This window comes from Passer domesticus, chromosome 10, assembly GCF_036417665.1.
Source record: "Passer domesticus isolate bPasDom1 chromosome 10, bPasDom1.hap1, whole genome shotgun sequence".
Lineage (NCBI taxonomy): Eukaryota > Metazoa > Chordata > Aves > Passeriformes > Passeridae > Passer > Passer domesticus.
In genome coordinates this window covers 33,247,200-33,272,959 of record NC_087483.1, presented here as the reverse complement: position 1 = coordinate 33,272,959, position 25,760 = coordinate 33,247,200, and the positions used below count along the sequence as shown (strand labels likewise).

The 25,760-nt window shown below is 39.8% G+C and overlaps 1 protein-coding gene across 9 annotated transcripts in view; it reads left to right on the top strand.

Moving 5' to 3' along the window:
* MYLK (myosin light chain kinase) overlaps positions 1–25,760 on the top strand; it is a 196,917-nt gene that overhangs the window by 110,275 nt on the left and 60,882 nt on the right. For 7 of the 9 annotated variants that reach the window (XM_064435022.1, XM_064435026.1, XM_064435024.1 and 4 more), the window contains 6 exons: positions 2,077–2,214; positions 2,844–3,041; positions 4,218–4,464; positions 12,108–12,188; positions 12,548–13,437; positions 23,092–23,208. In XM_064435022.1, the coding sequence (XP_064291092.1) occupies positions 2,077–2,214; positions 2,844–3,041; positions 4,218–4,464; positions 12,108–12,188; positions 12,548–13,437; positions 23,092–23,208 (1,671 nt within the window). Of the gene's footprint in view, positions 1–2,076; positions 2,215–2,843; positions 3,042–4,217; positions 4,465–11,476; positions 11,572–11,713; positions 12,015–12,107; positions 12,189–12,547; positions 13,438–23,091; positions 23,209–25,760 lie in introns of those variants that run through there. The other 2 variants (XM_064435030.1, XM_064435031.1) reach the window with 2 other exon arrangements.

Sequence of the window (25,760 nt, the reverse complement as noted above, 5' to 3'; positions counted from 1 at the left end):
CAAATGATCAGCATCCCATCTTTTCACTCCAAAATCAATTTTATTGCTGTTTTACTAAAGAAGACCTGTAAAGCTAAAATTGAAGGAGCCCTTAGGTATATTATGTGTAGATTACTGCTATTTCATTGTAAAATTGTGAAATGTTCAAGCATTCATCGGACAAACACTGAGTCACTGCATAGTGCTATCATAAATAAACAACTAAAAGCATTTACAAGCTTCGGAAGAATTTGAAAATAGTTAACATTCAGGCTTTGTAATTTGGCCTCTGCATGATTGTACCAGTCCCTTCTGAGAAAGTGCAATGACTGTAGACTAAATAACAGAATTAAAATGGACTGTGTTGTCTTGTGTAAAACATCTGTGAGAAACTAAAGTTGTCAGTAAATAACTTTAATTTTTTCTAAGTCTAGAAACTTAGAAACTTTCCCCCACATTTTGTGAGACAAAGTTTTACTTCGAGGAACAAAGGGATTTCCTGCAAGGCATTAGAGCAGTGAATGTGCCTGTGCTGATATTGTTTAGTACAGCAGCTTCTCTGAGTAACCATTACAAAAGAGAGGGCTATGGTGAACCACAGGAGTTTATTTCTCTAGATGAGTTTCCCCCAACTTCTTGGCTGTTTACTTACAGCATTAGTCACTTCAGGCAGGTGCTTGGGAAGCCCTAAGGCTGATCAGTGTGGTCTGATGGTGAATCAGGCACTTCAGAGTTGTGCTTCCATAGCACCAATCCAAATGGGTCTCACTCAGGTCCCGTATTTCCATTCTCACATGCATCAATGTCTCCCTGCTCAGTGCCAAGAAAAGGCCTGCAGCATGAGCCAGTGAGACAAGATTTTGGCTAGAAAAAACTTTGCTAGAGAAGATGAAAAACTTTCCCTCCAGGCTGCTTCCAAATTTATGTTGAGCTCAAATTACCCCTGTACAAACTTAACTTTTTACCTCCAGAAGGTTCAGTGAGTTGCTGTCTTTTTTACCTAATCACAAATTTTATGAATTGTGGTTTTTCTCCAGCCTGGCACTTTCTGTTGCTGTTATACTATTTTGGATGTGCTTGATATTCCTTTGAAAATTTTGACAGTAGGGATAAGCAAAATAAAAATATTTTCACATGTGGATAGAATGTAGGGTTGGAATTTTAAAGGCAAGACGTAAGAAGTCTGAACACAAGCTAAGCCAAACAAAAAATGTATCCAAGGGACTGGTAAATATTTATGACTTTTTATATTTGGTCATGATCACTGTTTGGGCTTCAGAAGTGTCTTTGCTCAGGTTTTTAGAGCAGGATTAGACTTCCTGATCTACTGTACCGTATAGATCACAGTTAAATGATCTTGTTTCATAGCCTCTGAATGGCTGTGGCTACTGGAAACAACATATCACAGAAAGACTTAAGAGTGGATTATTTAATTCTAAATTCCCTCAGTACTTGATTTTACAGCCTTGAAAGAAAAATTTTAAAAGCCCTGATCCAACAGTGGATTTTGTGATAGATATTGAAAGGTTTCAGTCTTTCCCATCATCAGTCAATTGCCAAAGTCAAGAACAGGAGAGGAGTGTGGTAAACTCAAACCTATTGGATATTGACCATCTAACAATCTAAATGGTTTGTAATTACTTACAGAGTTACAAATCCTGTGCTGCAATGAGCTCACATTTTTAACTCATCAATCACAGCAATGGCAACTAGTAACATCCCCTAGGGTTTTCAGATTAATTTAGCAGTGATTACAGACACTGAATTTTTAGTTACAAGTTTTTGGGTTGCTTTTTTTTTTTTTCACCTGAGCATGTGTACTTGGGGAAAAATGAGTGTGATTTCTCAGTGATACTCTCTGTTAACAATGACTTAAATGGATTCTCAGAATGAGGACAGTTCCATTCCTATGTCTTGTCTTTCTGCGTGGAATACTGGCAAGGCAAAACAGCTATATTAGGTGGTTTGAGTTATTATTGCCTTCTGAGAGCTGAAACAAAACCACTGTCTCAAAATGATGTTGAGCCTAAGGTCAATTAAAGTTTGTCATGAAAATCCCAGTAAGAGACCCCTTTTGTTCTTTTTTTGACTTCACAGAAAAGAAGAGCAGCATGAAGGCAGAGAGTGCACAGGCTGCAAAGTCAAACAAGACTTTTGCACCCATCTTCCTTCAGGGCCTGACTGACCTCAAAGTAATGGATGGAAGTCAAGTGATAATGACTGTGGAGGTATCAGGTGTGTAGCTATAAAAAAATATTTCTTAAAAATTTAAATCCTACTGCTAAATGTGTGGTTTCCCCCATATTTTTAGTAGGTGTCTTTGCATTTGGAAATAATATTTCTAGGAACCAGTTTTTTAAAAGCTAGGTTGGTCAAATGTGATCTTCAACGTGGCTGAACATTGTCCATTTTTAACAGGTTCAGATCTGTAGAAGTGTTTCTTGATTGGAATGATATAATGATATAAGTTTAATATGGGTCCTTTTGTTCAAGTGGACTTGTAATAGTTTGTGTTGTAAACCAAAAAAGACTGAGTTCCTGTCAGCTGGGGTAAGATTAGTGCTACAGAAAGAGCAGTCCTGGTATGAACTTTGGTCCTAATAACCATCTTTATGGTGTCTAGAACTCATTGTCCCTCTTGTATTGTATACATGCTTCCCTTATTCATTCGTATTTTAATCATAATAATACAGACCATTTCACATTACACAGCATTGACAGAGTTAATAATAAATTCCTGAATGTTTTAAAGATAAAATTGCAGAATCAGGTGACAAAAAAACCCCAAACTAATTTCTTTTTTGAATCGACATATGGTGGGGTTTTGTGTGTGTCTCAGACTTTTGTTGCTTGCTTATTTTTAGCTAACCCATCTCCTGAAATTATCTGGCTGCATAATGGGAAAGAAATCCAGGAGACAGAAGACTTCCACTTTGAGAAGAAAGGCAATGAGTACAGTCTGTACATCCAGGAGGTGTTTCCTGAAGACACAGGCAAATACACCTGTGAAGCTTGGAATGAAGTAGGAGAAAGTCAAACACAGGCTACATTGACTGTTCAAGGTATAATGTTCCTCTTCCTCTTCACCTTATAAAATGGTGAAAGAAAATTATTATTCTAATGTGCTGGAGGAATATCTATTTAAATGCATGAGTGTTTATAAGGTTTGTTGTGAAGCACGCTCAAGTTCTCAGTCTCTGCATCTGAATTAAAAAGGATATTGAGCAGAAGCAGCTTAAAAAAAAATCTTTTCACTCTGGAACATTCTGTTACTATTTCAAAAATGCATTCCTGAGTCCTATTTCTAGGGACAGTGCAAGACTTCTGCAAAATGCAGCTTTACATTATAACTATCAGGCTTAAAAGTAAACCTTTTAATGTTTTTGTTTCTAATTGAAGTCCTTAGTGTTTGAAAAAGCTTTCTAGGAGCTAGGTGTCCTGGCTTTAATGTTAGCATTGTAGTGGTAGCAGGTGAGGAAGACCTGATTTCTGCAATCTGAGAACTAGTTGCAAAAAATTTGGCTTTGAATCTTCCCACATGCTGTTAACCCCACAGCAAACACTCAAGTACCTGCAAACTTCCTGTGACTGGGCACACACTACCTTTGTGACAGAGACTTCTTCTAGTATTACTGAGTATTGGCATTTCCTCATAGCCACTGCTGAGAATTAGTGGAAGTCACTGTGAGACTTTTATTATTTTAAATGTAGAATATCTTATCTGCAGTGTTTGAGAGAGCTGTTTAGTCTGTTGCCACTGTCTGCTCTGAATTCAGACCTTCCTCTCTCCACCAATCCCCCCAGAGATCCGGCCTTGGGGTCAGACTTCTATATTAAATGTAATTTTATGCAATTGTTAATGATGATTTATTGCATGAGCTCTCAACTGCACAGCAGTCATAGTACTGTTACTTGCCCTTAAAGCTATTCCTACCCCTATTCTCTAAGGACAAATCTCCAAGATTCCTTTTAGGGCAGCTTTAAAGTCCCTTTGTTTTGCTCTTAATATAAGCTTGGACCGAGCCAGTAAAGTGCCAAGTAAATGATTAATTTTAGTATGAACACAAGTTACTTCCAAAATTAAAGTCTGACTTCTTTTCAGATTAAAAACTTATACCATGCATGTTCAAAATAACTTTCCTTGCCTGTGATTGCCTTCCCTGAAATTAGTTAGCTTAGTGGTGACATTCAAGCTTGGCATTTTCTTCTGATTTGTAAACTGTGTTTGTAAACTACAGAGCCTCAGGACGGTATTCAGCCCTGGTTCATTAGCAAACCGAGATCAGTGACAGCAGCTCCTGGGCAAAATGTCCTGATATCCTGTGCCATTGCTGGGGATCCTTTCCCCACTGTTCACTGGTTTAAAGATGGAAAGGAAATAATGCCGGGAGCAGCGTGTGAAATCCTGCAAAATGAAGACATCTTCACACTGGTCTTGAGGAATGTGCAGTCTCGTCATGCAGGGCAGTATGAAATTCAGCTCAGGTATGTTGGCTGTGACAAAGAACCAATTAGTTATATTAGAAAAAAAGACCAAGTAGTTATATTTACCCTCAACTTAAAATTCCCACTCAAAGACAGGAGTTCCATCCTATTCAAGTGGAACATTAGAGTACAAAAGGAACAGAATATTTCTGAGGCATAAAAAAAAAACTGTTAAAACTCCAAGAGAAGAGAGGAAACACAAGAAGAGTCAGAAAAAAAGGACAAAGTAGTATGACTTCTTTTTGTGGTCCTGTAAAATAAAGCTTTGTGGCAGCAATATGGCAAGATATTTCTAGCAAAGAAAACCACAATTAATGTCCTGAGTTTTGGAGCTATTGTTTATCATGTTTGGCATCTCTCTAGGTATTTGTAAGGATGCCTCTTTTCATGGGAACAAACTGTCTACACAAGATCCATACCTTTAAGGGGAAAAAGTGTTTCCTGGCCATGTTTGAAATGTCTGAATCTTGTAAGCAAGTTGTAGTGTCCTTTTGCTGACGTCTCTTGGAAATGAGGCACCTTGATGCTTTGGACATCTTGTCATTCCTACAAAATGTGGAAGAGTTGTTTTGAATTTAATTTTATTTTATTCTGGTAGAATAATTGTGCTTTAAATGAAGAGTTAGATTTGCTGCTCCTTACCTTGTAGAAAGTGCCAAAGCACTTTCCACCTGCAATGGAAATCATTCTATGCTATTTACTGTGCATGGATGTAGTTGCTTTACTTGGCTAATGTTTCTGCCTTTCTTTATTAAAATTACTTCATCATCCTGGACATTTGAGTCTATTACACTGGAAGAATATTATTTGGTTTGCTCCACACACTCACTTTTTGGTCCACGTGTACTAGTCTGAATTGTCCTTTGCCTCCATGAAAATAAAGTACTCATATCTTCTTAATGCTAGAAAAGAGGGAATTTCTTAGTAAACCCAAGCTATTTAGTTTGTAAACAATGAGTTTAATTTTTTATAGTTATAGGGGTTTTTTCCAACCACTGTGGCCCAAATGATGGATATGTCACTATGTAGACGTCTTCTAGCTCGAAGGTATGTTTTCATGGACTATCACAGGCAGACACAAACTAGCTTCAGTATATTTTAGTACTTAAAGTCAAATGAGGCACTGACTTTTCACCAGAAAAGGACATTTTAGAAAATTATAGCTGTTGAATATCAAGATTTCCTATAATGTGTTTCTATGCTTAATTTCAAGTCCTATTAATAACATTTATGTAGGTAGAGCCAAATCCAGCTCTTCAAGTTCTCCTTACAAATCAGCTCTTCAGTAGGTTTAGGCCCTTTGTAGTCTGCAATAAGCTGTGAACTGGCTCATTTCAGAGCTGGCTCTTTTGCAATTGGCCCAGGTCATCTGGACATTCATAATGCTCATTTGAGCAGGTCCTGTCTACAGAAATCCTTGCATTTCTTTTCCTTTGGGGATCAGGGGGGTTTCTACCACTCAGTACCTCTGGCAGGATTAGAAATGCCAGTTCAATTTCGTTCAGGTCACCAACCTTGACGGGAGAGAGTAGAAACTGTGAGAACTCCTACCTTCTGCTGGTACATTTCCACACCTCAGTGTGTGTGCCCTGGGCATAAGCATCTTCTCCTATGATGTGCTGGTGGTTTCACTTGAACTGAAAAGAGAATGACATATTTCAATAAAACTTCAGGGGTGGAAGAATGAAAGAGGATAAAGGACAGCCAAGAGAGCTTTGTGTAGAGTTTTGTTGGGACTGATGTAGGAAGTTGACCATATTGATCAGGTGTAGTTGGTGATTGCTCAGGCCAAATTCATCACTAGAGCCCTTTTTTCAAAGTGGAAGTCTGATATTATCATAACTCTAGAATGTACACTTAGAAAATAAATTATTTCAGACAATTAGTAGATGAGAGGAATTTTGGGGAGGAAGGAGAAAAAGTAAATTTGTAGCTAGAAAACAACACAGGAGATAACATGCTAGTTGCAGCTATTCCCTAATCCTTTTACTGCAGAAATAACTGGGGATCCCACAAAGATCACTGCATACATGCTGGCTTTTTGTAATCCATATTGAGTAATGCTGTGCTGCAATTAGAGCAAAGGGAATGCTGATACCTCATTTTACCCTGCTCTCACTTGTAAAATTCCAGTGAATGTTCAGAGAACAGAAAGTCATATGTTTTTAGGCACTGGTTGTGTACCATGAGTAGCAGAGAGGTAACAGCCTCAGGCATGTCCAAGGAGTCAAAAGTCAGCTGTGTAACTTCAAGTTTGCAATAGAGTTGCAGTAATCTTCAGCTCTAAATTGTCTTGATTAAATAGCTGTTGAACTGGTTGCATTTGTCATGAATACTTGATTAAGAAGTGTTTATATAGTCAGAAACTGTTTTAACAGCACCTGAGATGAAGAGAGCTGTGTTTTGTGTCTTTCTCTCAAAAACTTCTACAAACTCCATTAACAAATATGGAATAACTGAGAAAACATAAGTCAATTCACTAAAGAGTTTACCGAGTTGACAGTAGGCTATTTTTAAACATAATCATTTTCATTTCAAATAAAATGTGCTGCTCCTTTTCACATATTAATTTTAGAAGCAGGTTGCATAGCTGCTCTCAGGGAGTCACTCCTTCTCCTACTGTCTTAATTTGGTCCAGGCACAGTTTCCTACTAGTGTTAATTATTTTCCCATTTTGTTCTTCATTATTCTTAAGCTCTAAATTCTGTCCTGATACCTCCACAATTCTTCTGTTGTGTTGGCTGCTCCCAAATTAAAACTTTGATCTTAAAAACGTGGGTTTAACAGAATATCTGTTTGACTCTTGCTGGTTCTTTCTCCTTTAGTTAGGGTGAGCTGATAAGGATGTGAAGCCCAGTGTGATCCAGTGTGATCTATTCATGATTGCTGGTTGGCTCTCTGTCTTGCTATCCCTCAGCATTATTTAGAATACCCCTTTGATTTGCCTTTTACTGTTTAGCAGACTGCTAAGTCTGGATTTTAGAAGAGTAGTCAATGTAGCCCCTCCTGGTCCTTTTTTTAAACCTACGCAGGCCTGTGATTCCTTTACATTTGCATTTTTCATTTTAATTGCCCTAATAGTGTTCCATTGAATCTGTTATGTCTCAAGCTTCAAGGAATACTGCTGCATAAATATTAAAAGAACAGATTCACCCACTTCTGCAATTCATCTGTTGAAATGTGGACATTTTACAGCCTTCAAAATGCTTCAAAATTGAAAATAAAAATACTTTTCCTTACTCAGAAAAACAAAGATACCTATTTCCTCTCCTATTCTTTGCATCCTTCCAGTGGTGTGGGCACTGGTATCTTGTTATCCCAATATGATTTTTCTGTATTCTTTCACTGTGAGAACTGGACAGAGACTGGGATTTTTGAGCAAAACCTTTATAGCAATGCAATCAACATGAGACACCTCAGAAATCATGCTACAGTTCCTTAAACAAATTATCTGCTTTTTTATCCTTTGTCTTCTTAGACATTAAGTGTTGTTCTTCTCCCACACTCCATCTTTCATACAAGTTTGGTTAGTGTTGATTAGTATTGATTTAGATATTTTGATAATCTGTTTAAATCAGGGGAAAACATTCATTTTATAAAACAGTGGTACTTCGAACACTCTGCAATTCAGGTTATGTAAAAAGCACTCCTAAGATTACATTTCGTTAGGCTAAACAGTAAATACAGCTCTGTCTTTCTGTAAAATTCAGTTTGCAAACCATGTTTTCTCCTATTAATACATTGCCTATTTTTAGAGAAGAAAGCCATTAATCTTTCTTGTTCCATCCTCCCACCTAGTGCTGTAAAATGCAAATAAAAATATTGTTCCTTCAGGTATAAAAAGCTTTTGGCAAAATGCTCAAGAGAGGTAAATCAGTGCATCCTCTTTGAAGCCAGTAGGGCTGTTCTGCTTCATACAGCTAGAGTTGTGATCCAGTAGATTAGTTGCTTTCTTTGGGGCTAAAGCTTCATGGAGTCTGGACTATCTCTCCATTTAACTCACAGAAAAGTTTCACAACCTCTTTCTGAAGATTTGCAGTTACCTGCAGTGAAGCATCAGCTATAAGTAGGGATCAACTTCTTCGCCCCTTTTCAGTTCATTCTTGAAAAAATGTCATTTACTCTGCAATATTTATTTCACACTTGGTAGGCTGGTAGGAAATTTCAGTACGCCCCCCCAGTATAATTACAACTGCTTTTTTCCTGTTCCTCCTGGGAGTGCTTCCTAGGGACATGCAGACAATAAGTCTCATCTAAGGTTCAGTGAAAATATTTGAGTAGGTTCTGCCAAGAAACTAGTATTTCAAGATATTTTGAACATAAAAGCCATTCCAGGGAAAACTGATCCCACAATAGGACACAGAGCTATTTTTAAAATTGCCTCAAGCTTTGCAGCTGGGGTTTTATTTGTTTTTGGTGGGCTTTTTTATTAATATTCCTTGACATTTTAAAGATAAGTCCTGTGCATGAGCATTCTGCAGAATAGTCCTGCAAAAGTCAACACTTCCAGGCACTACTTCACAGCAAAGCTACTAAGCACAGGTTTTAACCATGTCTATCATTATTCCACAATAACAGAGCCACTAAGATCTGTCTGGGTTTTGTTGACAAAATGCCAACACAGAGAACCTCAAGCTGCACAACTAATGTTGTTATGGCCAAGATTCAAAACAGAAGAGATGTGAAAGACTTGAAGATGAACCCATGTACTTGCAAGACTCTCTTTTTTCTAACTGCCCCTATGTATCTTTGCCTTGTCTAGATTCTGAAATTGTATAAGTGTAAAAAAAATTTACCAAGATTCTGAAATTATTCTTGATTGAAATTGGTATCTAAATCACTCAATCCTTCTTCATTTTTCTTGGCTTGTTTCTCTTTTTCCATCCTGTGATCTCCAAGCTGGGTCGGTGTTTTTGACTTCACCTTTTTAGACTCTATCACTGAATTCAGAAGAAAAGAGTATGTTCTCCCTGCTCCTAAAATCATCATTTTTATTTCACTGGGAGCAGGCCTTACCCTGGGAAGGCTACACTTTTGAACAGACACAGACTCAAGGTTTCTATCCAGTATCTGGTTTTCAGCCATTCACTTGAATCAGAAATCGTAATCAAGATCAAAAAACTACCTTGTGAATAATTTTTCCATCTAGGTACTTGTATGTCCCACTGTTGCCATAATTTGTAAGTGCTTCCCAAGGTTTTAAAAATAGAAAGAACAAAATGCTCTCCTACTTTCTTACCCCCTCCTTTATTTTCCAAACCCTGTGAAAAATAGCTTACTTTAGAAGGATTTACTTTGCCTGCCTTATTTGCTTCTTCGCCTATGCAAAGAATTTGCAGAGGAAAAGATGCCTTGCAGAAATGGGTCCTGCAGAAATGCTACCATTCTTCACAGTGGTCAGGACCACATGCAGTATCCCTGAATTCCTCTCCTGGGACAGTGCTGTCTCTGTTACTTCAACCTCTCCCACTGGTGACACAATTCTTTTGGAGAAATATTTTTGCCAAACAGTCATGACAGAAACTGAGCAGGGCTGCCTCAAAGTTTAATGTACTCTGCAAATTGTCTATACTTCAGAATGGATGGCTGGTCTTTTGTCAGCTTTGGATTGGTTTTAAGTCCTGAACAGGAGGGCTCTTCAGGTAAACCAGCAGCCTGTTAAAGCCCTGCAAGCACTGGTGAATGAGCAGCTCCAGAGTGTGTCTGCTTTCTTTAAAAACTTTGGACAAGCAGAGAAAAATCTCATTAGTACCAACAGCAACAAAAGGGGCCAGTTTGAAATGTATTATATGAGAACAACTGGTTTTCAGCAATGTTGCTACCTTGCCATAATTTTATGCCAGTCAGTATGTTGGGAGGAAGTGATGTGCTATTCTTTTTATTTATCTTTCCATTTGTCTTAGCTTCTTTCTATTTTTCTTGCTTCCAAATGGAGGCCACACATATCAGTAAGAATGGCAGGTCTCCAGTGCAGGGCTGAGTTCAATACTCTCTGCATTGACTTGGATCCTCTCCTGCCCCTTGGACAGTTTCTGTTTGGTACTCAGATGTTATCTAGTTTTTTGTATTAAAGGAAACGAGGGTTGTGGCTTTCAGTGCTGTCTTCATGGATTGCTTTCAATAGCAGTTTGTAGTGTATCTATTCTGACTCACTGGATATCAAAGTGTTAAAAACATTCCTCTGGTTTCTTGTTTTTAATGGTCTTAAGATACGTTTCTATCAGCAAGGCCTTTACTTTACAATCCAGATACTTTGATCAAACCTACCAATTTCTTTGTCGTTTTCATGTTAGACTGATCCACTGTTTCTTTTTCTGAAACAATAGAAATCAAGGGAAATCTATCTGAAAAGGTGATGGTACTAATTGCTCTTATAAAGACAGAGTTTTGGCTGAATTTGTGATTCTGTTATCTGTGTTAATTATCTTGCCTTCACTGCATGTTAAAAATGGGTGAAATTAGAGGGGTCTTTTCACCCAAACAGTACCATATCTAGGAAAGTTTCTCCATGCTCTATTTAAAAAACAGGCCAGACAATTTATTTATGGCAAGCTAACAGTCCTGAGTCCATGTTTTAAACTTCAGGGCTAAGTGGACTGACTTGAAGGTGCTCTTATCTAGCAAGTTCAAAGCAGAACACAGCTGGGAAAACCTGCCTCCCCCCGCAACACATGTGTTTTGCTCATGTCCAGGAAATGTTTTCAGTAGCAAAACTTATTTTTGCTTAAAAAAGAGAAATAATCCAGGATTTTCTAGTTAATGTACAAGCTTATACCTAAACTGGGAAGGACAGACGTGTTTTCACTAATAAAAGGTATTTCTAGTCCTTAATCAGTTCAAGTCTGGTTTTCTAATAGCAGTCAGGGGAGTGGTGGCAATAGTTACACAACTGCTGCCCTGGGGGAGTTAAACTTTGCTTTTGGCATCTCCTGTGTTAAGCAGAGAAGAGCTGTTTGGGGCTGGAAGAATGATATATATCTGCGGGAGGGAGGGAGCTGCAGGGGAGCGGGGAGCACTTTAAATGAATTCTTTAATGGGAGCCCTTTCCAGAAGGCATCCGTGGTATTCTTCTGCAAAAGGAAGAATAAGTACTCAGCACCATATATGGTGACACTTTTATGTTTTTTAATATAAACATGTACAGGCTGGAGCAATCCGTGTAGATGGGTTTTGCTGATTGGTTGGGCCAGAGGGGAGGGAAGGAAATGAGACCCTGTTTTTAATATCTCAACATTAGAAAACTTAAGAGCTTGGGTTTGAATAAATAAACAGTAGGCAGAGTTGGAAAGATTTTCAGCTTTGTAAAATAGCCCTTTCCTCTGTCTTGATTTTCCAGCTTTTTTATTTATTTTCCTTTAGCTGGTTTGTTTGCAGCTGCTTCATTCTGTAAATTGCTTTGATTTTTGTTCAGGGAGTATGTTGTTCCCAGTGCAGATAGCAACAGATCAGTAAAAGCTATTTGAGATAGCTTGGCTCCAAATATATGGGGACCAAATCCACTCAGTCAATCCCCACAATAATGGACATAGAAAAGGGGAATGCCACACTGGGTATGAGCTGCTTTAGTGCAACACACAATAACAGCTCAGGCAAGTTACAGAGGAGGAAACCCCTGTTTTTCTGATTTCACTTAACTATTTCAGGAACCAAGTTGGAGAATGCAGCTGCCAGGTGTCTCTGATGCTGCGGGAGAGTTCAGCTTCCACAGCAGAAATGCTCAGAGAGTGAGTATTTTTCCCAGGGACTTGCATGGGTGGGTTCTATTTTTTGCTCCGTTAATTCCCTGCCCTTACAGACCCAGGCTGGCTGCTGTTCAACCTAATCCCCAAATGTGACCTAACAAATTGTTTTCATCATACAAGCTAAGCACGTTGTACCAAGCCAGAGTAGAGGAGATCTTTTTTGTTTGTGCCCTTATATGGCTCCTGAAGTCATCATTGATGCAATAAACTAATGGAGTATGCTCCTCTAATCAACCTCCCCTTCTATAAACACATTTTGTTCCTGCTCTGAGATTGTTCCCTGACATTTTTAAACCAGCCCCTTTCCTGGCTCTCTCTTTCTTTTCTTTTTCGGATCATAGTGGGAGGGAATCAGCCAGCTCTGGAGAGCAAAGAGATGGTGGAGATCATGGTAAACTAACATTTGGTAGAACAAGTGGCTTCAAAAAGAACAGCAGTGTAACCAGAGTAGCTGAGGAAGAGCAGGAGGACGTCCGAGGCGTTCTGAAGAGGCGAGTGGAAACTCGGGAGCACACAGAGGAGAGCCTGAGGCAGCAGGAAGCTGAACAACTCGATTTCCGTGATATTTTAGGCAAGAAAGTCAGCACCAAAAGTTTTTCTGAGGAGGAACTGAAAGAGATCCCAGCCGAGCAAATGGACTTCCGAGCAAACCTGCAGCGGCAGGTCAAACCCAAGACCTTGTCAGAGGAGGAGAGGAAAGTCCATGCTCCCCAGCAGGTGGACTTCCGCTCTGTGCTGGCCAAGAAGGGCACCCCAAAAACCCCATTGCCAGAGAAGGCACCACCTCCTAAACCTGCAGTTACAGATTTCAGGTCTGTGCTGGGCTCCAAGAAAAAGCCACCTGCGGAGAATGGCAGTGCTGGCACCCCTGCACCAAACGCTCGTGCCAACTCTGAAGCCCAGAACGCGACCCCCAATTCTCAAGCCCCCGTTGCCAAACCAGCAGTGAAAAAAGAGGAGAAGAATGACAGAAACTGTGAACGTGGGTGTGCAGTGGTGGATGGTGGAATAATTGGGAAAAAAGCTGAAAACAAAGCACCAGCAAGCAAACCACCAGCAAGCAAAGGAACAGCACCCTCCTTTACAGAGAAGCTTCAGGATGCTCAAGTAGCTGATGGTGAAAAATTGGTCTTACAATGTCGGATTTCCTCTGATCCCCCTGCAGCTGTCACCTGGACTCTAGACAGCAAAGCCATCAAATCATCGAAGTCCATTGTCATCTCCCAAGAAGGTAAATTAATTGCATTACAAGCCAGCTGGATGGCACACTGTTATATCTGGCTCTTGATTAATAATATTTAGTTCATTAAAGGTAATGCAATATTTATTTAAGTCCTGTGCCAGTAACTGTTTCCAGATGCAGCTTTCTTGTTATTTCAGTGGAGTACACAAGGAACAGTATTGTTTGACATTTCTTCCAGATTCCCCTTTAACAGCCTGCAGATGTAAATTTTATAAAGTTGAACTTCTTGCATTTTTAAATACTGTTTACATTGCTAACGCTGTTTAAGGAGCTGGTACATGATGCTTATTTAAACTAAGCTTTAAGGATTTAGAACATTGAAGGCATAATAATATTATTGCTGGTTTACAAATTCTAATTGAATTCTTCTGTATGTTTAATATTTCAGGCTTTTTATTGCAGTAGGAAACACAGAAGCAAAGAGGGGTTGTGTCATAGAATGAAATTACTACAACTACAAGTTAAGATCAGAGTTGAGAACAGATTTCCAGTGTATTTAAAGCCCCACCACAGATGCTTCTGTTGCCATTACGAGCACTGAAATATTTGAACTGCACTGGCTTGGTGACTTTTAACTAACTTCAAAACTGTATAGAATATGGTAGAAGTCTTTAGGGGGAATACTTTGTTGTTTTCAAACTGAGTGATTCCCTTGTGGGACTTTTTGGGTGATCAAACCCACTAGACTGTTTTTTGCATTAAAGTTAAGATTGTATCTAGACAAAATATATTTTCCTTGGGACAAAAATAGGAAAGAAGAACAAATGATAGCACAGAAAAACCCTTCTTTACTTCGTATGTGTTCCATAAAACACTGAGGGAATTATCTGGAGAATTATATCCTCTGGCACACTGTAACAAAAAAGTTCATGTTCACAGTGCGAATTATAGCTTGAAACAGGGGTCTGCACTCTTACTTTTCAATCTCCCTTCATTTAATCCAGGTTATTTTTAGTCTTACCAAATGAGAACCAAATTAATAAGCAGAACAGTTCAGCACAACCAGTGAATCCTTGTGCAGTGTTCCAAGCAGAGTAACACAGGCATTCTCCTGAAGTGGATACAGTCAGAAATAGCATTGTCCTCAGAGAGGCTTGGGGTACTTGAGTAGTGCACTAAGGAGATACCAAAGCAGATGGAGAAAGGCAAATGGTAGCAGGTGCATTGTGTCTGGCCTGTGTGTGAAGTAGCAGCATGTGTTTTTTGGGTCCTTTTTTGTGAGTCCATGTTAATTTTCACCTAAGGGGACTGTATAGAATAAGGATAAGTGTCATGTACATGAGAAGACATTGACTGGTAGAAATTCCATTCTTACAAAAAGGACTGACAGAATCAGTCTGTTTAGGCAGCCTTATGCTGGAAGCAAGATTTCAAGGCTTTTCCTGGAGTTGCTCAGAGTGGAAAAGAAATTATACATCCCAAAGTTTCATGGCTCCTGTCAAAGTCCATCAGATAGACAGCACCTCTGTATCAAAGCTTCTGAGCTATGGTGGAGCCTCCTAAAGTCCCAAAGCTTTAGTGTTATGGTGCTGCAGAAAGCTGTTTTCTTCACTGAAATAATCTGAGCAACTGGCTTTCATAATCCCCCAACTCTTATTCACTCTATAAAATGGTACTGTGAAATTGCAAATCAAGGGCAGCTCTTTATAGTGAAGTGATGTCCAGAAATGCTCAGCCACCTGTGTGAGCAGGGCAGGAGGCTTCTCCCATCCAGCTTGTCTGGGCTGGGTGACACTCCTGCTCACAGCACTCCAGGGTGTCAGGCATTGACAGTGCTTTCCACTGAGGGCAGGATCAAAGCTCAGTCCTGCATAAGGGATCCACTTCTCCAGGACAGCTTCTTGCAGGGGTTGAAGACACTGTCCTTATGTTCCACTTGTACCTGCACTGTTGCACTTGAACCATGCTTACTAGTCAGTGTTACCAGTATCTCAAATTAGGCTTTCTTCTGTACATATTTGCAGAGGATCTTGGAAAGAAGTATTACACAGGGCTCTAAGTTTTGTCCTTTAATGGAAAGGCAAGGAATGAGGATTAGAACTATTTTTTTAAACCTTATTACATACCCTCTGGTACACTGAGAGGGTGCATTGCATGATGGTCAGTTTTGGTTTTTTCCTGACAGTACCTGCTAGCTTTGGCTCTTGGAGCAGAATGTGTTGCTGCTTTCTCACTGTAAGATTCTTTCATGCCAAGTGTTAAGTAACTAACTAGGTATGCATGATACTTTTAAGTTCCAGATTTCATAGAGATTCAGTTTTCTCTGTTTCCCTAATTAGGAACACATACTTACTTGAGGGAACCAAGAGAGTAGAAGGAATAACTGGCATAGCAGACTAGAACTGGGAAATAGCAAATTCATTCAGTATCAGGAAATACTGTTCAATAGGGAAACTGTATTAGTCTCATAGATAGTGTTGGGAGCAGCTTTAAACATAGAGAGCACCAAGAACACTGGATGCAGTACAGAGCAGGCCAAAGGCAAAGTCCCAGTTTCCATCCTTTGCCCCAAACACTGAAAATGCACCACCATCACACCCACAGGTGTACTTCAGCAGCAGTGCCTTTGTCAAAGCTTGGAGCAGCATTTAGTGTGCCCTGGAGGTAGTGCCCTAGAGTCATCCTCACCTGGAAGAAGGCTGAGTCTGTGGGGAAGAAGAGGAATTCAGAGCAAACAGACCTAGCTCACTTTAGTGGGTTTAGATCTTGCAAAGACATTTTTTATTTCTTTGGTATGACCTTGCTCCTCCTTGTTTTCAGCAACAAAATACACTATGGAAGAGGATGGACTAGATCTGTTCTTAGCCATTTCACCAACTGCTTTTGTGCTGTTGTGATGTTTGGTGGTGACTGTGGTGGGTTTTTTTTAGATTCACCAGAGGTATTTCACAATAACTTGCATGTTCTTAACTGGAAAATTCCTTATCTGGAGTAAAGCATGTCCATCTGCTTCTTAGCCACACTACTAGCCTATCTTAGTATGGAATACTGTCCCACAAACCGGTCAGTGTAAGTAATACATGAACCCTCAGAATGCTATGTTCATTGTGTTTTGGAAATTGAATTATTTCTCTCTGTCATTCCCAGAAGAGAGAAAAGGCAAAAAGAGACAAAAGTTTGCTCATCTTCTGATGCCAAATATGTGGTGTAGATAAATACATAAAATTCAGTTTCAGGAACACGCGATTAAACAGCAGCATATTTGGCCAGGAAAGTCAAACTTAGAAATATACTTGTGTGCACCATGTTCACAGGACAGGCAAACAATGTAAAAACTATGTGTAGTCCCTCACTGAAATAACTTTCCTTGGCGTATTTGTCCCAGTTGATATTGAGGCCCTTTACCAGTTGGAAACAATGCTGTTCACAGGTGTCCTCTGTGCTTGCAGAGCCTGACTGACACTCAACTGCCCACCCAATGCAGCTTAGCCATTGGAGTGCAGGAGAAGGGAGAGTGCTGTCCCTGCTTCTGTACTTTGGAGCAGCCTGGGTACAAACACCAGCATCAGAATAGTCTCTGACTGGTACGGCCTTTGCCAAAAGAAAAGCTAAACCCTGCTCCTAAAATGATCTTTATCTTCAGGCATGTTTATGCAGCATTTGGGTTGGTTTCTGGTAGTTAATCTAGGGCTTGCAGTGGATTCCATTATTGCAAGGTTAGGGTTAGTTAGAAGTCAGAATCTGGGCAGCATTATCCTGAATGTCACAATCACAACAATAGCTGATAGAATGTCATGTTCCCTCCATTTTACATTTCAACTATTTTCCCTTCCAAATCATGAACATCAGTACACTTTTTCTTCTATTCCTTTTACACTTCCCCAAATAGTACTCTGTTGGTTGATTGGCATGATTTTTGCTTAATGTATTATTTTTATGATGAAGTGAGCTCTTGCACTATTTTTCTGATGTGGAATAATTTTATTAATGGTTTTATTTTATATTTTTCTTCCTTTAGACTGTCAGAGTGCCATTATCTACATTCCTGAGATAGATATTAATGTGCTTTTTGCCCATTAAAGATCAAAATAAGTGGTTGCTAACAATAAAAAGAGGGTACTCATAAATTGGAGCATTATACATTCATACAGTATGGGGTAGATGATTCATGGTTAAGAGGCACTTTAATGAGAGGCTTCTTTGCTTTAAGTTATGGGGGGGCTTTTTGTTTGGAAAAAATGTTTTTAAGAAGGCTCTAGCAGACATTGCAGTGAAGTTAGACATATAAGGACAGAGCAGAACAATTTTCCTCACAGGGTGAACACTTTAGAGCAGAACCCATTTTGTTTTACAGTTGTATAGCACTGGCCCAGCAGTGCCCTGTGCTGCTGTCCTGCTGTCCTGTGTCCACTCTTGGACAGAAACTCCAAAGTTCTTGCATGGTTCCAAAGTCGTTCTATGAGATGGCAGTGAAAGGGTTGTGCACAGCATCCTCAGTAAACTGGCCAGCTGAGGTGTATGAGTGAATACAAGTCTAAACTCGCACTTTTACCATCTTTTAAGTCAGCTTGCTCAGCTTTTTTTGGATAGATTTAGTGCTCTATGACTATATAGATGGAAGAGAAACTTTCCAATATAGACTCAGGTAGCAGTGATGCTATAGCTTAGAAAATGCCCTGAGTTTGTATTGCTTTGTCTAAACCAGCATTTTTAGTTCCCAAGTTTCTTGGCAGCATAGAGATTTGGTAATCTTATTAGCAATAATGCCTTAACAACTTTCTTGTGACTTAACTCCTAAATCTTCCTACCAGTCATGCAAGTCTATGTCTGCCAGGCTAGCTAGGATCTGTCATGACTTTTTTGTTTTCTTTTTAATTAGATTTGAGCAAGAATTTGGTGTATAATTAACACAACTCTATGCACTGTTGAAAGTAGATGCATTTTGAACCTTACAAAAGCTTCTTCGGAAAGTTAAAGGTTGGGGAGATCATCTGAGCATCAGTTCTGATAATGCCCTGTTTGTCACAGGCCATGTTTCCCTCTGCACTGTCATTTATGTCTGAATCTTCCAGAAAATGCATGAAGTGTGGATTTAAATACAGCAAAGGGAGATATTTCCCATAACCACTGGCAATTTATTGCAAAGTCTAGCTATTCTAGTAAGAGTTTTGTTATTAAATCAAGATACAAAACAATGCCTTATTTCTAACTTGACAGAAAGGCTTTGACACTGTAACCAAGATAGCTTTCTCCTTTTTTTTTGAAACTTGACATGTCAAGCTCTTACTAAATTTCTCTCCATGATGCACTTCATCCAGCCCTTGGAAGCTTGGGGGTTGTTTTGGTTTGGTTCTCTTTCCAATACCTCCTCTCCAGTTGCTGTTTGTTAGTTTATTATCCTATTTAGAAAAGAGGAAGCAGAATCATATGTGGGTATCAGCATCAATGAGAAGGAGATCACCTTCCTGTTGCTGCCCTTACATTATACTCTTTCTACCTCACAACACTGGAACTCATGCTTGTCATTTCTCTATTAAGCCTTTAAACCTCCTGAATACACAGCATCTCTTGGTGCCATCAGAGCTTTTCTTTTCACTGTCTCAAGCTCCATTTTCTTTGAGTGAATGGGACTCAGTTTAAGAAGTAAATGAGATTGTTTGGGAGGACTATGCTGCTATCTTTTCCCTTTCCAAGATTCTTTCTAGCATCTGTAAATTTATAAAAGTTAATTTATGAGTACTTACATGTCATAGATTAAAATATTTAATTGCTTGGGTCCTAGTCTGATCACAGAGGAAATCCACTAGAAACAGAGTAAGTGATGATTTCCTATTGTCAGCTTCTGAAGAAGATCTTTATTTTGGCAGCTCTAACTCCTCCTAAATCAATGTCCTTTATATAGTAATTAATGATTATTAAATAGCATTAATTAAAATCAGAATAATGTGATATTATCACAAATATTTAAGTAAAGGTTAAAAAAATTACCTTTGCACAGATACATTTGCTGGTTAAATGTCTAATGTTGTGAATCATGAAAGTAGGTTTCTTACATTGTTTTCCTTAAAACTCTATCAGTTATCAATCATTACATTTGACATTTTTTCTTCTCTGAAATTCGTGTGGTTTTTTTCACTGTTTTCATTGTAACTGTAGTCAATATTTTCCTGGTCAATCCACTTCTCATTTTTAAACATGACTGTAACACTAGCACACATTTGAACTTGCCCAGACAATTTGAAATTTATTAGAAAATTAGTTCTATAAGCCAATGAGTTCCTTAAAAAATTATTATGTCTCCTAGGCACAATTTCTCACAGAGCAGTGTTTATTAATATTGCCTAAATACTCCACAGTACTTTCTTGTACCATGGGATACAAATGAGAAATCCATAAACTTGAGTCTGCATCATGGACGGGAATCAGGAAGTTGGCCAGCTAGATGCCAGTGTGGGGAATGAGACTAAGGAGCTGTTTTTTGTTGGTTTGTGTATTTGTTTTATATCTGAGGTTGACTTTCTGTGGAGTTTCATGGAAAGAATGCAGAAGCCTAGAGATATTTTAAACTGTCTTGCACTATTTTTGAGTAAGTCAGAGAACCCTTTAATAGCTCAAAATTCAAGGGAAAGGCTCTGTGTATCTAAACCAGAGCCTCCAGTAAAGTATCAGCTTCTGTGGCTGTTAAGGTCTTTTCTAGAGCTGCACCAGTCCCAATGTCTAAGTGGTGGATTCCAGTACTCATGTTTATTCCAATCCTGCACTTCGTGACAATGTTTAAGGATCATCCATGGCCTGCTTCCTAAAAAAAATAGAGGGTTGGGATGACAAAATATATATCAAGCATTTTAGCTGGCTGGGATTTGTGAAGTGCCAGGATTTCAATAGAATACCCAACTGGAGTAACTAGTAACTAGTAATACCCAACTGGAGTAACTAGTCTGCTTTCTAGCAGTTTTGAGAAAATAATCTTGTCATGATGGGGTTTGCAGAGGAAATACCAAATACTTCATTGAAAGACATTTGGCCTTCTAGCCCCGGGAATTGACTGTAGCTCCAGATCACAGAACATAGGCCTGGTTGGGAAGTTTCCTGTCCTTATGAAATCTCATCAAGTTTTGCCCGGGTTTCAGTGGTTTGGGGTTTTTCCTGCTTTTCCATGAAAATGAGGTTTCAACAGGCATGCTCCCTCAGCCTCCCCTTATACTCCTTATCCAACCTGGCCAAATCTTTCTGGTGCATTGACCAATTTCATACCTAGTCCTAGTAGTCCATAGTTTCATAAATACTAGTGGCTATATAAAGGAGAGTGACCCAAATGATCTCATTTTCCCTTCACTCTTCTATTGAGGGTGACTACCATGGAAGCCCAGCAATCCCCATGTGTTTTGCATGTGCTGTTCCTGTGGAGTTCCTGGGGGAGAAAGAAGTGGAGGAAAATACAATGCAGATTATTTCTTCAGGGAGGTGGGATTTAGGAGAGAAAATTACATGGCCCTTGAAAAAAAGCAGGTTTCCTTCACCCTCTTTCTCACAAAATAAATTCATTAAACTAGTGTTAAGGAGTGACCCTGTGTCACATTAGTCTTCAGTGAGCTGAGGAAGGGCTTTTGAGCAGGTAGAAAACTCCTGCATAAGCTAAAGTAAATTCTGCATTGTTCCAGTCCCTTAACGATTCACTTATTCTTACAGGCCAGGTTCCTTTCCTGCAATAAAGTGGCCAGAGGTCTCCTTCACATGTATATGTCTTTGTTCCATAGTTCATGGGTTTTGGATTAGCATCTTTAGGTTTCAATGTGCAATCTGTTCTAATAATGTTACATAGATTTATATAAATTCTTAGACTGGAAGTTATCTTTGGCTTGCTCTCCAAATGTCTCTTTAAACAGCAGAGACATGTGAATTTATATTTGCTAGATGCCTGCGAGAATACTTTTCTACTGTCTCTCCTCCATTTGGAATGGGGCTGCAGCTCGTGACATTTTTGGCTTCAGCCTGACTCATGGAAAAGCGTTGCCTCAGGGATAGCACGTGGATTTTCTTTTCACCCTGTGGTTGGCTGAGCACAGCCCATGTGAGTGAGGGGTCAGTGCTCCTCTTCTGAGACAGTTTTCACATAATTTCTCAGGGGAAAATAGTCATTATTTAGAGCTGCTTGATTTTGTGGAGGATGATAAAGAGGGGAGAAAAAAAGCTTCTTCTAACGGATGTGTGGTTTTGGCAAACCAAATTTGTTGGAAACCATTTTAATGTTTTTTATAAGATTTTTCTTGAATAATGACATCCATATTTAAAATGAGAGAAAAATCTGAATGACAATAGCATAATTGCCATGTCCAAATGGAGTTCATCTCCAAAGAGAGCCAGTAAACTCCCAAAGTTCTTCAGATGGAGAGGAGTTCTTTTGCAGGTCCTTTTCATGGACCAGTGTCACCTGTGCCTGTGCCATCTCCCACATCACAGGGGATACATTTGATGGGGAGCCTGACGTTGAGCACTTTGGGGGGCTTCCAGTTACCACAGAGAGAAAGGTGCTGGGAAATTTCCTTACATCTCAGGAAACAGGGTAAACATCTGAAAAACAAACCCATCTCTTCAGTTCTTTAATTAGGAATGACTGTGAGAAAGGCAAACAGAGGAAAGGGGAAGGTTTTACTGCAGCTGAGGTTAAGTGGAAGGTGGAGGTGTTCAGGAGAGGCCAACAGCAGTGGACAGAAGGGCACAAGGCCTCAGGCTGTCTTTAGGGGACAGACCCAGCTTTCCAATGAAGAAGGAGAAAGCAAGCCCACACTTCAACTTCACTTAATGAGGGATATTTGGAAGGGGAAAGTGTGGAGCGTTTTAATTGGGGTTCACCCTGGGGAGGAAAGTACTTCATTGTTCCAGGCAATGCAAGTGAAAGTAAGGGACAAGGTTCTTCTTCCTCATCCCTCATCTACTGGGAACAACTTCTATTTTGGTTCACAGAGTTTTAATTTTTAAGAGGAAATGTATTTCCCTTGGGTCATACCAAGCTTCCCTTGGTAAATAACAAGCTTATGTCGCATCCTGTGTCTGCAAACCCTATTAAGTCAAATTTTATGGTTTTGTTTGTAAAGAAGTGAATTTGTTGCAGTGATAAATTTGATTGCCACTAATATATTGGTCTTTCTAATGGATGTTTTACAGGCGGTTATTCATTAGGCAATTCAAGCAAAAAGAAAATGTCTTTCATTTCCATTTTTAAACTTAGGCACTAAGCTGAAGTTCTGCTCTTACACACGTGAATGCTCAAGGGAGTTCTGAAGACAAGACTGAATCAAAACTTTGATAATGGGCACTGGACAGTGCCCATTTACTCTTACTTACAGTTCTACACTATGAGCACTTCTGGAAAAAAGCCACCCAAGTGAGGACTTCTGATCTCTGCTGCAAGACAAGAAGAGCAGCAGAGGTGCTGCTCTGGGTCTTCTCTGCCTTTAGCAACCAGTTCAGGGCTGCAGGAACAACTTGGAGTGTCCTAGGGAAAAGCAACAAGATTCAATTTTTGATTTATTTACCATTAATAAGGCTCCAATAAGGTTTCGTTTTTAAGGACAACTTTTTCTAGCAGAGATCACCTGTAGTGAAGGACTGGCTCATTTGTCACCTTCTGCTCCTTGCTAGCACTAAGGTTTTTGTGAGCTGCAGCCTAACATGCATTTGATCTCTCCCTCCTCTGTACAGGGACACTCTGCTCACTGACCATTGAGAAGGCCATGCCTGAAGATGGGGGCGAGTACAAGTGCATAGCTGAGAACCCAGCAGGGAAAGCTGAATGTGCTTGCAAAGTGGTGGTAGAAGGTGAGTACTGTGCTGGGTACAAGAAAACCCTTCCTTAGAACTTCCTCCTTTCCAGCTTATTTCCCAAGAATGACCTTTAGGGGCTACTTACACACACAGAAAGAACTCTACCCCTTTCCCTTCTACACTTTTTGGTCAATAGGTAATTCAATGTCTACCATAAAGGAGCATGAGCAAAGACACAGGACGCAGCCAAGGGCTCTGGGTGCTTTGTGGAATAATCTGTACTCTTCTGCTGCCCACTATTTCTAGAAGGTTTTTAGAGCAGTAAGCTGAACTTGTAAGATTTGTTTCTGAGCTGTGTGCATCCTTTGAGAGCCAGTGAGAATTGCCTGTGTGAGCCTGGGTGTCAGTCTGCCTCAGGACTGTGTGTGGCACATTTCTCACTCTACAACTCCCTAATTCTCTGCATTCACAGATGTTTGGTTGTTTGATTTTCTAGTGTAAGTGAGAAAAAATAAATTAGCAGCTCAACCACCCATGTGTTCCATAGTCTTAGAACATGGACAGTTTACAGGCTGAGGTACTTGTTTTCAGCCATGGTCATGCTGATGACACTGTACTCTTGTTAATTAGTCTTGGCCTTGGGCAAGGCCTAGGTGATGCTGTGTGACACAGATTTATGAAGCTGCCATGGAGTTTAAATTATTTAAGGGGCTTTAAGTAAGCAAATGTCCTTCTTATCAACTCACTTCTGGTGAGCTTATTTTTGAATACTGTGATACTTTCCATTGTGATCTAAAATGAACACAACACTAGACAACAGGCCTAGTAACAGAACTTGGGTACTGAACCTTCACTGCTGTGTGGCAGATGTGGTATTTGTGGTAGGAGGTCTAGAAAAGAATACTATTATTTTTTCCTAATGTTACATGAGACAAGGTAAGAATGTGATTCTGTAATTCCTCACTAAAGGTAAGTCTTCATGTAACTGGAAAAGAAATTTATTAAATATTGATTACAATTAAATATACCTGCACCTTCTGTGATACTATGGTCACAGTGTAATCTGTCTTCGATATTTGATAAGCTATTTTTATGGTTCTGTAATTTAAAGTAATAAATTTTGTCAGTGCTGAAGTTCAAACAATTGGCTTTAAGCAGAATCTAGTCCCTGAAACACCTTAACCACCACATATCCAGGATGTTGAAGGATCAGATCATCAAAAGCTTAGCATACAGTATTTCTCTAGATCTGCCTTGGCAACTTTTAAATGTCTCAGTCACTAAAGTGTGTTTTCTCTGTCTTCTGATCTCCTTCAAGTAGTTGCTTTTCTTCCTGAAGCTGCCCTTAGCCTATTTCCCACTTCAAGTTTCCTGCTGGACTATGCATGCTCTGGGAGGCTGCAGGTAGAGTTTGGCTTGCAAAGTTTTGTTCCTGGGAGGCTGTGAGCTCCTGCCTGATGTGTGAATGACATTACCTCAGCTCTCTGGCTTCCTGTGGTGGTGGCAGCCACGGCTGTAGGTGCTCACTGCTCACACCATGCTGGGCACCAGGATGACCACATTCCTTACCTCGATACTGGCTGCCTCCTCTGCCTTTTTCATCTGGCATGCTACTGAGAAGAGGTTTTTGACAAATGGCTCCATAGCAAACTCCAGCTATTTAGGAAAGACGCCATTTGATATCCCATGTCTGAGACTGGCAGAGGGGATGACTGTTATTTTTAAATTAGAATTGTGATCTAAAACGAGAGTTCAGATTTCTCCCTTCTTCAGTCCACTGTCAGGATCCCAGATGCTGATTTTTAGACTAAGTAACCATAATCATTATATTTCTTTTGACACTGGGGACTCAAGATTGGAGTTTGACTTCACTTGGCAGATCTGTAGAATCTGAGTGTCTGAACTCTCAGAACACAGCCTCCTGCTCTGAATTATTGTCTGGGAGATTCTTGCTTCCTCTTTCCTCCTTAGATGAATTTTCACACACTGGTACCTAGAAGAAGGTGACTAAAGTAGCTGTTTCCATAACATTTATGTCATCTTTTTCTCTGGTAGCTAACAGCTCTCTCCTTCACAAATGCTCTGAAAGCTAAATATTTGAAAGCTGTAAAGTGATACAGCCATTGCTGAGATCATAATCTATAATCATACTCTTTCTTCCAAAGATAAATGTCAGTATCAAACAATGTAGCAAGCAGAGCTTGTTAGGATTTGCATTTTAGGTCATAGAATCCTGGAATAGTTTGTGTTGGAAGGGACCTTAAAGATCATTTTGTTCCAACCCCTGCCATGGCCGGGGACTTCTTCCCACAGATCAGGTTGCTCAAAGCCCCATCCAGCCTGGGGGTCTTGAACACCCCTAGGGATGGGAAGTCCACAACCTCTTCAGGCAGCCTGTGCCACTGCCTCATGACCCTCACGAGAAGAATTTATTCCTAATATCTAATCTAAACTTTGCCTCCTTCAGCTTGAAGCCATTCCTGCTTGATGTAGCACTACAGATCCTTGTGAAAAGTCCCTCCCCAGCTCTCTTGGAGCAAGGGGCTCTAAGGTCTCCCCAAGGCCCTTTTTTCTTCAGGCTGAACTGCCCCAGCTCTCTCAGCCTG